Genomic DNA, 12,798 nt, shown 5'->3' on the forward strand with positions numbered 1-12,798 from the left:
ATAATAAAGTACCTTCAGCTAAGTGCATCTAACATTTTTGACCTTGAATAAAAACAACTTGTCTTTGTTTTCAAGGACAGAGCGTTTTGTTACAGTTGCAGAATGCTTTGTGTAACCTTCAGGGCCTATAGAGAGCGGCTTCATAGTGTGCTTACCCAACATGTTTACCAGCTCATGTGAGAACATGATACATGAACTGTAGTAGCCTTTGCTCTGTTTTGTCTCTGCAGAGATACAGATTGTCAGCCTGATTCCTGAGCACTCAGATTGTGTGGGATTGCACTTTCTGTTCCACTGTGTCTCGTGATTACAGTATCAGTGCTGGTTCTATCGTCCTATGTGTGGTTTGTGATGTTGGCTGTGCTGCATTTTCTTTGTTCAATGTTATTTGATCAGTACTCAATGAAAAGTTTAATCTGTTATATACTTGACATTTATCCTGTGTTTTTCTGAACTTTTTTGGAGAGAAAATGTTGTTAATAAGGGTAATGAGGGAAACGTAGCCTGTACTCCAGGCAAAAAACTACAGCGCAAATACATAAAATGGAGGGTTTTTTTTTAATAACAAAATTTATATATATATATATATATATATATATATATATAATATAATTATTATTTTTTTGCCGATTTTAGGGCTCGTTCACACTTGACTGTTTTACCAACGCTTGCCAAACGCCCCTATAGCGTTTGGCAAGCGTTGGTCCGGCGTTTGCAGAGTGTTTTTTAACACGCCGCATGTGTGGTCCAGCGGCGGTTGCTAGGCGTTTGCCGAGCGTTAAAAACGCCATACAAACGCCTATAATAAAGTTTGAATGGTGTTACAGCTCCGCAACTGCACCGCAAACGCCGGCCGGACGTTTGCGGAGCGGCACCATAGACTAGAATAGGAAGCTTCAACGCCTCCTGACTCGACCAGAGGCGTCCGTTTTGCCGCGACGTGACGCTAACGCTCCCGTTAGAACAGCACCATGTGCTGCAATGTGCAGAATTGTCCAAGGTGCCTTTCTGCCGCCTGTACACAACACTAGTGTGAACGTAGCCTTAGTCCTGAGATTTATGCCTAGTTCACACGATGAGAAGATTGGATGAAAAATACCGCATTCTAAACGATCGTCCGATAATCTGATTGTTAGTACGCAGCTTTTGAAAGCAGACCATGACCGTTCATGCAAAATTATCTGAAGGCAAAAGCCTGAAATTCTTTCTTGTACAATACCAGAACTATTTTCGTTTTAATCAGTACAGTATTCGTCTGTAAAGAATCACATGACCAAGACTGTGTGCATGCTTGGAAACAAAAAAAATATATTGCAAAACAATACAATACATTACATCACTTTCGGAGTTGTATTCTGTCGTATGAGAATTTTCGTAACTTTAGTAACCTATTAATTTTCAATATGAGACTAGCATGCAAAAAAAAACAAACAATCATTCGTTTGATATTCTTATCGTGTGTACGATGTTTTACACTACACAGCCATGCGAATGACACCACTTTCTCTGTTACAGTTCTAGACTGATGTCCTCTCTCCACCTCCAGCCTACTAACATAATAGTAAAGGGACAGCAGGAGAGCAATGGGGGTTATCTGTCTTTTCACTACTCTATCAGCATGTTCCTTGTTAGTACATTTGGTTGGTTTCCAGTGATCTACTGCCTATTGTACAGAGGACTACAAGAGTCCATTATGTTCACTAGTTTCATTTACATAAACTACATTTAATGGTTTATCAATGAATACTTAGCTGCGTTATTTTGGGCCTTTTTATTTCTACTTGACGTTTAACCTTAAAGCACTCTTAAAACCAAAATCAAGAAAGTAATATAATGCAGTTTACCAATTTTTTTTTTCTTTGCACCTGGTGATCCAGTCAGTAAGTTTGTTATTTTTCAACTTCCTTTAAGTGCCCAATCTGTCCATCTAAAGGAGAGGGTTGAGACAAACCATTTAGCGCTGACGGGTGCTTATATTTGTCAGGTTTTATTAATTTATGTAAAAGGAAAAAAAAATGCTCTGTAACCGTTTAAAAAGTGTTCGCTTCAATTTATTGGTCAAGTCCATCTACATCTTTTAGTCCATCTAGCACTACCTTCTAATCAGACTGACAATGCTGCTGTCCAAGGGTATCTCCATTGCTTTGCCCTCCAGAGTGGAGACGCCCAAAGACAGAGTTTGTGTTACTGACAAAATCACCAGGTGAAAACAAATTTGGGAAAAAGGTTTAAAAAAAGAAAACGATACAGCCACCGCATTAAAGAATCGGTAAGCTGCAATCCTCAGGCTTTCCTTTTAGGAAAACAAGGTTTGAACACATGTTTACACTCTCCTGGATCATCTAGACTAATTTTCTTCATATACGCTATACTGAATAGCCATTACTCTCTATATACCATCTCCTACATGGAGCATTGGGAATAAGATCTCGCAAAGCCCTATAGAGGACTGGAGCAAAGCCTGGTCGAATATGGCAAAGTGTTCCTTTAAAACAACGATTCTAGAATCAACACAAGATTCTCTTCAAGTGGTACGGGGTCCCTGCCCGCATAGCTCATGCAAACCCATATTATAGAGATAGATGCTTCAGAAACTGTGGGCAACATGGTGATGTCTTCCACAACTGGTGGTCTTGTCCAAGTATAACTGCATTTTGGTCTAGAATCTTAGGACTGCTTCACACTTAATAACCCCTATGGCTGCCAAGTTTGCTTTACTACATTGCCAAAACTAAGCCTTGTCTCTGATCAACAGAAATTGGCCACCTACTTTTTTTTTTTTTTTTTTTTTTTTTTTGTGGCCAAACAAGTGATAGCCAAACCCCAGAAGCAACCCCTGGTCCTCTTTCAGGAAGTCAAAGATCGCATGACCACACTGATTAGTGAAAAAATGTCTAGCATCTTTAACCGTTCTTAACAAATTTCTCAAAACCTGGGAATTGTGGCTTAATTATTCCTTAATGTGAAACATTCCAGTGTAAGCCATCTAAAATTGAATGTCCTAACATGTTGCCGCATCTGTGAAGAAATTACCCCATATTCCCCCTTCCCTATCTCTTTGCTCTTTCTTTTCCCGTAATTTCTGCTCTCTTACTTTTCCTCTCATGTCCTTTTATCTGAATCTATAGAGTGTGCTCTCCCCGAGATGATCTGACATCACTGGATCCTGGCACTGGTCTGCGGGCTGATCTTGGGTGGGCATGGCAGCCCATTAATTTGAATATGCTGCTGCATCTGTGTTCATGCAAGAAAAAGGTTCCTGCACCATTTTCAAAATGCAGTGGCCGGGAAATCGCATTATTTTTTTTTTTTTTTTTTTTTTTACAAATTTGAAGTTTGACACAAGGCAGCAACCATGACAGTTAACAGAAATGTATCCAGATACAAAGATAAGAATCAGTGCAACATCAAGATATACAGGGCAAAAGACAAGATAGAACATTTACACTGAGACCATCTGGGCCAATATACCAATCCCGAGAGCAAGTCTTTGTAAAAAGAGATTTTATATTATGAAATTGAAACTGATAGAAAAGCAAGACAGATAAAAAAGGGGAGCAAGAAAAAAGAGGGAGGGGGGAGACGGGAAGAAAGGGGGGGGGTGAGGTTCTGATCCGAAGGGGGGGGCAATGTACTTCGTTTTCTTCAGCAACACCAACATTTATCTGTGGTGTTCTGGAAAAGTTTACACAACAAGACCGGGGTGCGGTACCATCTAGTGAGAATCTTAACATTTTGTTTCTTGAAACTTTGTACATTTGGAAGATCTCAACGCAAATTGAATTATGTTTGTCCTCCGAATGAGTAAAGGAACGACCCAGGTCCACTTCCCGTTTGTCCAAAAAGGGTGGCCGGTAATCCGCTGGGGGCGTGATCAAAAGAGCATACATTTTAATAGAGTGTATGAGGTAAGGTGCCTTGTTCCAAACTTATAGCCTCATAAGAAGTCTGGTCACGTCTAAAGACGATGGAGGGAGGCAAAGAGCATAGGTAGTACTGTAGTTGCATCACTTTCCAGAAGTCCAGTCTAAAAGCTCCCCTAGGATCAGTAAGGCATGAAATAGAAGGCCAATCTCTGGCAATTAAAAAGTGCGAGGTCTAAAAACACCAGAATGTGAAAAGTACCATCTCGTACAATCGGTGCAAAGCCAGATTTCCCAAAAATTGCCATCAAAGGGGTATGCCGGGAGGACAAGTTCATGGTAATTTGAGGCAAATTTGAGCAGTGGTGCCCACCAAGGGATGCATTCTGAATGATGACACCCCCCAAAACAACACGGCAGGCGACAGAGCATTTAGTCACTTTGGGCCTGTTCTAGTCGCGGCCAATGTGTAATCTCTCCATTGTGGTACCAATCTATAAGGCAGCCCAGATGCACTACCTGATAATATTTATAATAATAAATATATGATAATAAAGAAGGTCAGGAACGGCAAATCCTCTGGCATTTTTGGGGAATGTCAAGAGGCGTTGTCAAAGATAGGGCTTCCTTCCAGCCCAAATGAATTTAGTGAGAAGGGAGTTAACTTTTTTAAGATAACTGGATGGTAGGGAAATTGGTAAAGCTTGGCACAAGTATAGAAATTTCGGTAAGATGGACTTTTTAATTGTATTGCATCTCCCAAACCAGGAGAGAAGTCCATGTTGCCACTTAGCTAGTAGAGTATGAACTGTATTAAGAAGCGGAGGGCACTGCATTTTTAGATGCATGGGGGTTCCATTAAGAACAAATAGCAGCCATGTCCTTTTTTTTTTTTTTAAACCACAACATGTTTTGGCTATAGATTGTTAGGGGTGCAGGAACAGGTGCAATACCTGCAACCACCCAGAATAGTGTGAACCAGACCTTACCCTAGGTGCACACGTAAGCATTTTCTGCAGCGATTTACGTTTTGCAGAAATGCAGTACAGTCAGTTTAACATGATTTTCTATGGGACTTGTTGACATCTGCGTGTTTTCATTCGGTGCATTTTTTGGAAAGGGTCAGGGATGTTTTTGAACACAAAAAGTTGTTTTTGGGTCTATAAACATCAATGGAAATGCTGCAGAAAAGCATGTATTGCGTTTGTGATGCGTTTTAAATCTGCCTACAAGAAGAAAAAAAATGCAACGCAAAACACAATGCAGAAATAACTCAAAAACAACCTGCATATGTGTGAACCTAGCTTTAGTCATTCTGTTGGTATTTACTTTTCAGAATTTTCTATTATTCTATGCAGCTGTTTTGTCCCTCTGCGTGGGCGCATCTGATGTTTTCTTTTCTCTGAAAATCAATAAAAATCAGTGCACAGAATTGGTAAGATGCAATATATAAATATGTTTGATTTGGATTTAATACCACTTGAAGTCCTCACATGCTGTATGTTATTTTAGTTTCTCACTGCATAGGTATAACAGGCCTTTAAATGTTTTTCTTTTGTAGATCATGGAGGTTGCTGTAAAGTATAACAACTGCACTGAAAACTACTTTACTGAGCCTATTTTTCAAGAAGATCTAGAGTCATCCAAGCCGTTTCCTTGCTGTAACACTGTCGTCCTTCCACAATGGCACTTTTTAACTCGAGTTCACAATGTGTGTGAGCTGTGTGTTAATCAAACCAGGGGAGTCATCCTGAGTCGCGTTGGCACACCCCACTGTAACTTCCTGGACATTGGAGCAGCCTTAGATTCTTTCTACCTCAAAGAACAATATTTTCTAGGCTTTATGTCTAGGATGAGAGAATGCAGCAACTTTCTAAATACATACAGTCCCTATTACCACTATACTGCATGTTGTCAGACTGTTAATAGAGGACTTCTTGATGATTTAGCTTCCAATCAGGAGAATGTGCCTTTTGCACTTTTTTCCCATGGGAAGGACTCAAGTCAGAAATATCTATCCATAATGCCTCACATTGAGGAGAAGAGACAAGTTGCTCCTGGCTATCATATCAGCAATGAGGATATTGCTGGCCTCAGGTGCAGGACCAACAAGACCTTAAATATGTATCTTTTGGATTCCAATGTATCCTGGTTGTATGCACAGAGACTGGGAGCTTCTGGATCTGATCAGGAAAAGAAGTTTGCTGCTATCATTGATGTGAAGGAAGAAGTCCATTATATCATAGATCAAAGTCAGCCTCTCATTAGGCCTGCTCTAGGTAAGGAACTTTAATAACTATAATATGTGTTTGTTTGAAATAAATAATGTTCTGATGAACTAAGCACAGTGATGGCTGGCTTCTAACAAACTGATATACAATCTGATATTTCAGTTTTTGAGTCAACAGAGGTGAGTTGAATCCCCCTTTTTGTCTTCTCGTATCTCTGAAGCAATTTTATTCAATGCTGAAATCTTTGTGTGAGAGAGGAAACGTTCAGCATCTGACAAGCTGAGTTCAGGTCTATAGGCATGAATTGTGTTGGTATTAGATTAGAAAATTAAACTGTTATTTAAGTACTTTTTTTTTAAACTAAATCAGATAAAAATAACTCAAATGCGTTTGATTTTTTTTTAACCTCCCTAGCGGTCTGATTATGTCCATATTTCTGTGCTCAAAGCGGTAAATTTTTTTGCATGGAAATATGTATTTTTTTTATTGAAGGCCTGTAAATTTTAGGAATAACTCACTGAAATCTGTCCGAACAGGAGTCTAGTAAACATCCCGGGTAGGCTAAAACCTGAAACACGAAATCATAAATTATAATTTAATAAATAATCATAAAAATACTATAATCATTTAATTCCATAATATAATCAAACCAAAAACACTGAAATTTGAAATATAGTGCCAAGTTCGTACATCACTGAGCAAAGTCGCAAAATCGTTTTCAGTGTCTGACAAATTTCCCCCACGAATCATTATCACTCAATTCTGCAAGTGGTTCTGATTTACTATCGCTGTTTTCTAGCTGATCTAAAACCGCTTTTGACCTAAAGGGACGCTTTTTGGACGCCATGGACATTTCTCAGTTTCCAGGCAGAAAGAACCGTAAAAATGCAGGCAGGGCACAGGATAAAGCGCTAGGGACAAAATGTATGTGAAATGGCTTGATACAGTAATGTTTTACTATGTGATTTTTGTGATTTTAGTGAATGTCACTTTTTGACATTTTTAAATTTCCAGCCGTTCCGTCCCCCATACGTCCCGACGCTTGCAGGGGACGGATCCCAGATGACAGATGCCGTCATTCTCCAGATTACATTGCCGGGGACACTGCAGGAGAGACATCGCGGGAGCGCAGGACAAGGTAAGTGCAGAAGGGATCACGGACCAGCGCCGCATGGTAAGCCCGAGTGTAGCTCGGGGTTACCGCTTGTGGTACTGAAACTTTACCCCGTGCTACACTCGGGAATACTGCCAGGGAGGTTACATGGTCTAAGGCTACGTTCACACTAGCCTTGTGTGCAGGCGGCAGAGAGGCGTTTGGGAAGCGTTTTTACCGCTTCCCAAACGCCTCTGCCAATTCTGCACATTACAGCACATGGTGCTGTTCTAACAGGAGCGTTTGCGTCGCGCCGCGTTGCGTCACGGCAAAACGGACGCCTCTGGTCGAGTCAGGAGGCTTTGAAGCCTCCTATTCTCGTCTATGGTGCCGCTCCGCAAAAGCCCGGCCGGCGTTTGCGGTGCGGTTGCAACGCGGTTGCAACGCGGTTGCGGGGTGTTTGCGGAGCGGTAACACCACTCAAATGCATTATAAGCGTTTGTGGGGCGTTATTAACGCTCGGCAAACGCCTAGCAACCACCGCTAAACCGCGCATGGGGCGTTTGCGGAGCGTTTGCCGAGCGTTAATAACGCTCCGCAAACGCCGGACCAGCGCTTGCCAAACGCTATAGGGCCGTTTGGCAAGCGTTGGCAAAACAGCCTAGTGTGAACGAGCCCTTAAAGTGTTACTAAACCCACAACAGTAAAATCAGTCTGTATATGCAGTAAAGCATGCTTGTTATACTCACTGTGGAACCTAGTGGTTAAGCCTCTGTATTGTGTAAAAAGGCTGTTTGATCCTGCCTTCTCTGATCCTCCCCTCTAGAGGAGTTTTTTAGCTGTAAAAAAATGCTCTAACGCTGGTAAACGCGGCAAACTGGCGTTTTGGGGCTTTTTTGAGCAAAAAAAAGCGTGTCTTAACGCTACTGCAAGAACGCTAAAAAATGCAGAAAAACTTTTTATACAGCTAACACTACCTGCGTTTTTAAAACTCCCAGTGTGCAGGAGGACTAATGGTCAACCGTGTTGTTTTTTTTTTTTTATACCTTTTTAACTTTATGAAACCGCTATAGGAAGAGACATTCCAAAAGAACAGTCAAAAGGATAACAAATGAGAAGTTTGGGGCTTGAGACAGAGCTTTCATTGGTAATACTGCAGAACTGATTCTGATTTCTGTTTTCACCATTTTAAGATTTTAAATGTGGGAGTTAAACTCTGAAAAAAAAATATGTGGCAACGTGTTAGGGGTTTATCTCCTACAACCCCCCAAAAAACAATATATCAATATATCAAAATATACATAATTTAATTAAATTCTGTCTTAAATTTAACCTAACGGAGAGGAGGCCAGAAAGCAGGGGAGAATTAAAAAAAAAAAATTACAGGATTTTAACCATATTGTCCTGAGAGGAATACATAGGCTGCAATTGCTGATTTCCTGAATTTGCTGAATACTTTGAACCCCTGACCCTGAACATGCATACTAGGAGTTCTGACTTTGCTTAACCTAAAGTGTTGCTAAACCCACAACTGTAAAATCAGTCTGTATATGCAGTAAAGCATGCTTGTTAGGGTTCATGTACACGGGGAGTTTGGAAAACTCTTCTGAACGATGGAAACTGACTGCTGGAAAACGTAGGTTTAGCCACGTTTTATGCACATTTGCACTTAGAAGCGTTTTTAAAAGATAACATCAGAAGACTCTCCCGAATACACTGAAAAATAGTAAATTCACTAAAAAAGGCTACTAAAATACCGCATGAGTTATTTTATCAAGCCATGCAGTATTTTTTTTTTTTTTTTAGTAGTGAAAAGCATGCATTAATGTTTCAGCTGTCAGCTGGATTCCCACTGACAGCTGAATATAAAAAGAATTGGCAGCAATTAAAAAATAATTTAAAAAATGGCGTGGGGTCCCCCCCTCCCATCCATATCAAGCCCTTTGGGTCTGGTATGGATTTTGAGGGGAAGCCCTACACCAAAATTTAAAAAAGAAAAATGGTGTGGGGTTCCCCCCCAAAATCCTTATCAGACTCTTATCCGAGCATGCAGCCCGACAGGTCAAGAAAGGGGGGGGGGGCATGGAGGGGCATGGGGGCCCCTTGCCCGCAAACCCTCACAACCACAGCCCAGGGTTGTGGAGAAGAGGCCCTTGTCCCCATCAACATGGGTACAAGGTGCTTTGGGGGGAGCTCCCCTACCCCAAAGCACCCCCCATGTTGAGGGCACGTGGCCTGGTATGGTTCAGGGGGGGCACTCGCCCCCCCACCAATTACTGACCTGCCGGGTTGCATGCTCGTATAAGGGTCAGGTATGGATTTGGGGGGGGCCCACGCCATTTTTTCCCCTTAATTTTAGGGAGAGTTCAGGAGGTGCCAAAATAAATGCAGAAAAGCTCCTGAACGTGAGTTTATCAGCTGCAGTGTACATGAACCCTTATACTCACTGTGCAACCTAAAGGGTTAAACCTCTGCATTGTGAAAAACGCTGTTTGATCCTGACTTCTCTGATCCTCCCCTGCTGCCAGTGTTCCCCTCTTATCGCCTGATAAGACATATAATGTGGAGTCACTCTGCACATGCTCAGTTTGGTGTGTGTTACTTGAGAGGGTTTTTTTTTCCTTGGGAGAGTGCATGTGATTAGCACAGAGCCAGTCAGCATTGTCCAGTCAGAGGTGAGGGGTTCTGCATCCTCCTAAAGCAAAATGAAAACTCCTCCTATAAGCTCTAACCAGTGCTCAGCTGGACACTGATAGAAGTCACAAGACTGCATTAACTGCTGATGAGAAAAGGTATTTAGCACTTTATATTTACTAAAATAATTGTATTTCCATTTTCTGTGTACTGTGGGAGACAAGATATACTGAATGCAGGGTCCTGGGTTTAGAAACACTTTAATTGAATGCTTCATTGTTGCAGGTCAGCGACTTTTAAAGCCCAAACAGGCAGGCAACTAGGAAAAGGTTGGCAACGGCAGCCTATGTATTTGTCTCAGGACAATTTGCCATCATATTTACAATGATTCAGTGTCTTATCCTGTATTTTTTTTTATCTCAGCAGTTGCCCATTAAGGATGTTAAATACACAGATGGAATGTATATGGGAGGAATTTTCTTGCCAGAGAATTTGTATTTCTGTTCACCCAGTTTTCTGATATACATAACTCCATGACACAGCAAAACCCTTTCTGGCTGTTTTTCTTTGTTCAGTTAAAGTGGAAGTAAAGGATACATATACCGTATTTTCCGGCGTATAAGACGACTGGGTGTATAAGACTTTTCCCTACTTTTCTTGTTTAAAATGTAGTGTTTGGGCTATACTCGCCGTATAAGACTACCCCTCTTCCAGTGCACACCAGTGGGCAGAATCGTGCCCCATCATTGGTGTCAGTGGGAGGAATAGTGCCCCATCATTGGTATCAGTGGCAGGAATAGTGCCCCATCATTGGTATCAGTGGTAGGAATAGTGCCCCATCATTAGTATCAGTGGCAGGAATAGTGCCCCATCATTAGTATCAGTGGCAGGAATAGTGCCCCATCATTGGTGTCAGTGGGAGGAATAGCACCCCATCATTAGTATCAGTGGCAGGAATAGTGCCCCATCATTGGTATCAGTGGGAGGAATAGTGTCCCATCATTGGTGTCAGTGGGAGGAATAGTGCCCCATCATTAGTATCATTGGGGGGAATAGCACCCCATCATTGGTGTCAGTGAAATAGTGCCCCATCTTTGGTCTCAGTGGGAGGAATAGTATCCCATCATTGGTGTCTGGGGGGGGGGGGGGGGGGGAATAGTGCCCAATCGTTGGTTTCAGTGGGGGGGGGGGAATAGTATCCCATCATTGGTGTCAGTTGGGGGTGGAATAGTGCCCCATCATTAGTGTCAGTGGGGGATGGAATAGTGCCCCATCATTGGTGTCAGTGGAGGGGGGAGGAATAGTGCCCAATCGTTGGTGTCAGTGGGGGGGGGGAGGAATAGTGCCCCATCGTTGGTGTCAGTGGGGGGGAGGAAAAGTGCCCCATCGTTGGTGTCAGTGGGAGGAATAATGCCCCATCATTGGTATCAGTGACACCAACGATGGGGCACTATTCCTCCCACTGACACTTGCTGACCCCTGTTCCAGTACGGTGCTGCTGCAGCCAGCATATGTGGTTGCAGCAGCACCTAAGCACGGCACACTTACCTGCATCTCCACTCGATTTTCGCGGGGCCGCTCAGCTCCGCCTCCTCGCCGGTGATTGGCCGTCTGTGTGCCTTTCCTGAGCTACAGTTCTGGCGGCCAATCACCGGTGAGGAGGCAGAGCCGAGCAGCCGCGCGAACATCCAGTGGACGAACCGAAGGAAGGAGCAGCCGCGCTTCCTGGACCGGATCGTCGTGGGACCGGAGCCAGGTAAGAGACAGCAGCCCCTGCCCACCCCTGTACTTAGTGTCCCTTCTGTTGGAAGGGGGGGGGCAGCGGCGGCACCGCGCCGCCCCCCCTAAGAAGTGTCAGCATGCCGTTTCCAGCGTATAAGACGACCCCCGACTTTTGAGAAGATTTTCAAGGGGTAAAAAGTCGTCTTATACGCCAGAAAATACGGTAACTCTGTTTAAGACACTGCTTTCCCCTTCTCCTACCTCTGTTGTATACTGCTGGTAAAAAATATCTGTGTAAATAATTTTATTCAGTCTATTCCAGTCACATGATGCAGAAGCTCTGGCTCCCCTGTGTCATAGAGTGACTGCTGCAAGGGAGAGGAGGAACGCAGACAACAGATGGACAATGGAAGATAACAGGTGACGCCATGTCTCTTACAATACAGTCCTGTTGGCCAAAGCTTTTGTATCACTGGACTGGAGCAAACTGAAAAAACAGTATTTACACTGATATTATTTTTCTTTTTCTTTTTTTTACCAGCAGTATACATCATAGGTAGGAGGAGGTGTTTTTGCCAACAATTTTAAGCAGTCTTACATGTAGCCTTTCACTTTCAGTAATACAACCAATTCTTGTTTCCCAACCCGTGACTGGACAGTTAAGGAGCAGCAAGCTGATGATCTGATTTCTCTGTCACTTTTCTCTCTTCCTGTCAATGTGTTCTTGCTAAGCACACGAGCAGTTTATTACAGCTGATTGGCTCCTTGTGCTTTGTCTCTCTTTTCCAGTCTAAGTTCTGCTGTACATGGGCTTGAAAATTAGGTATTTTGCTTGCATTTTTAAAAAAATACATTTATTGGCAAACTATTAACTCCAAAGCTGTATTTGTATAATATATATATTTGCATACACAAACACAGGTCCACATATATTTGGACACAGACATTTTTTTTCAGGTGTTTACTAAAACATATTCAAGCTATAGTTATGTAATTGATATGGGCTGAAAGTGCACACTCTCAGGTTAAATTTGAGGGTATGTACATCCAAATTGGAGGAAGGGTTTAGGAATTACAGCTCTTGAGTGGCTTCCCCCCTTTTTCAAGGGAGTAAAAGTAATTGGACAGTTGAATCAAAAGCTGTTTCATGGCCATGTGTGGGCTACTCCTTTTTGTTATTTCTTCATCAATTAAGCAGGTAAAATGTCTGGAGTGGATTCTAAGTGTGGTATTTGGAATCTATTGCTGTGAACCT

The 12,798-nt window shown here is 42.4% G+C and overlaps 1 protein-coding gene across 1 annotated transcript in view; it reads left to right on the forward strand.

Annotated features, from left to right (window-relative positions):
• TXNDC11 (thioredoxin domain containing 11) overlaps window positions 1–12,798 on the forward strand; it is a 109,951-nt gene that overhangs the window by 68,243 nt on the left and 28,910 nt on the right. The window contains exon 8 of the mRNA XM_089669934.1: window positions 5,425–6,142. Coding sequence (XP_089526060.1) covers window positions 5,425–6,142 — 718 coding nt within the window. The remainder of the gene's footprint in view (window positions 1–5,424; window positions 6,143–12,798) is intronic.

This window comes from Staurois parvus, unplaced genomic scaffold, assembly GCF_062004578.1.
Source record: "Staurois parvus isolate SC_StPar_1 unplaced genomic scaffold, SC_StPar_1.0 ptg000084l, whole genome shotgun sequence".
Lineage (NCBI taxonomy): Eukaryota > Metazoa > Chordata > Amphibia > Anura > Ranidae > Staurois > Staurois parvus.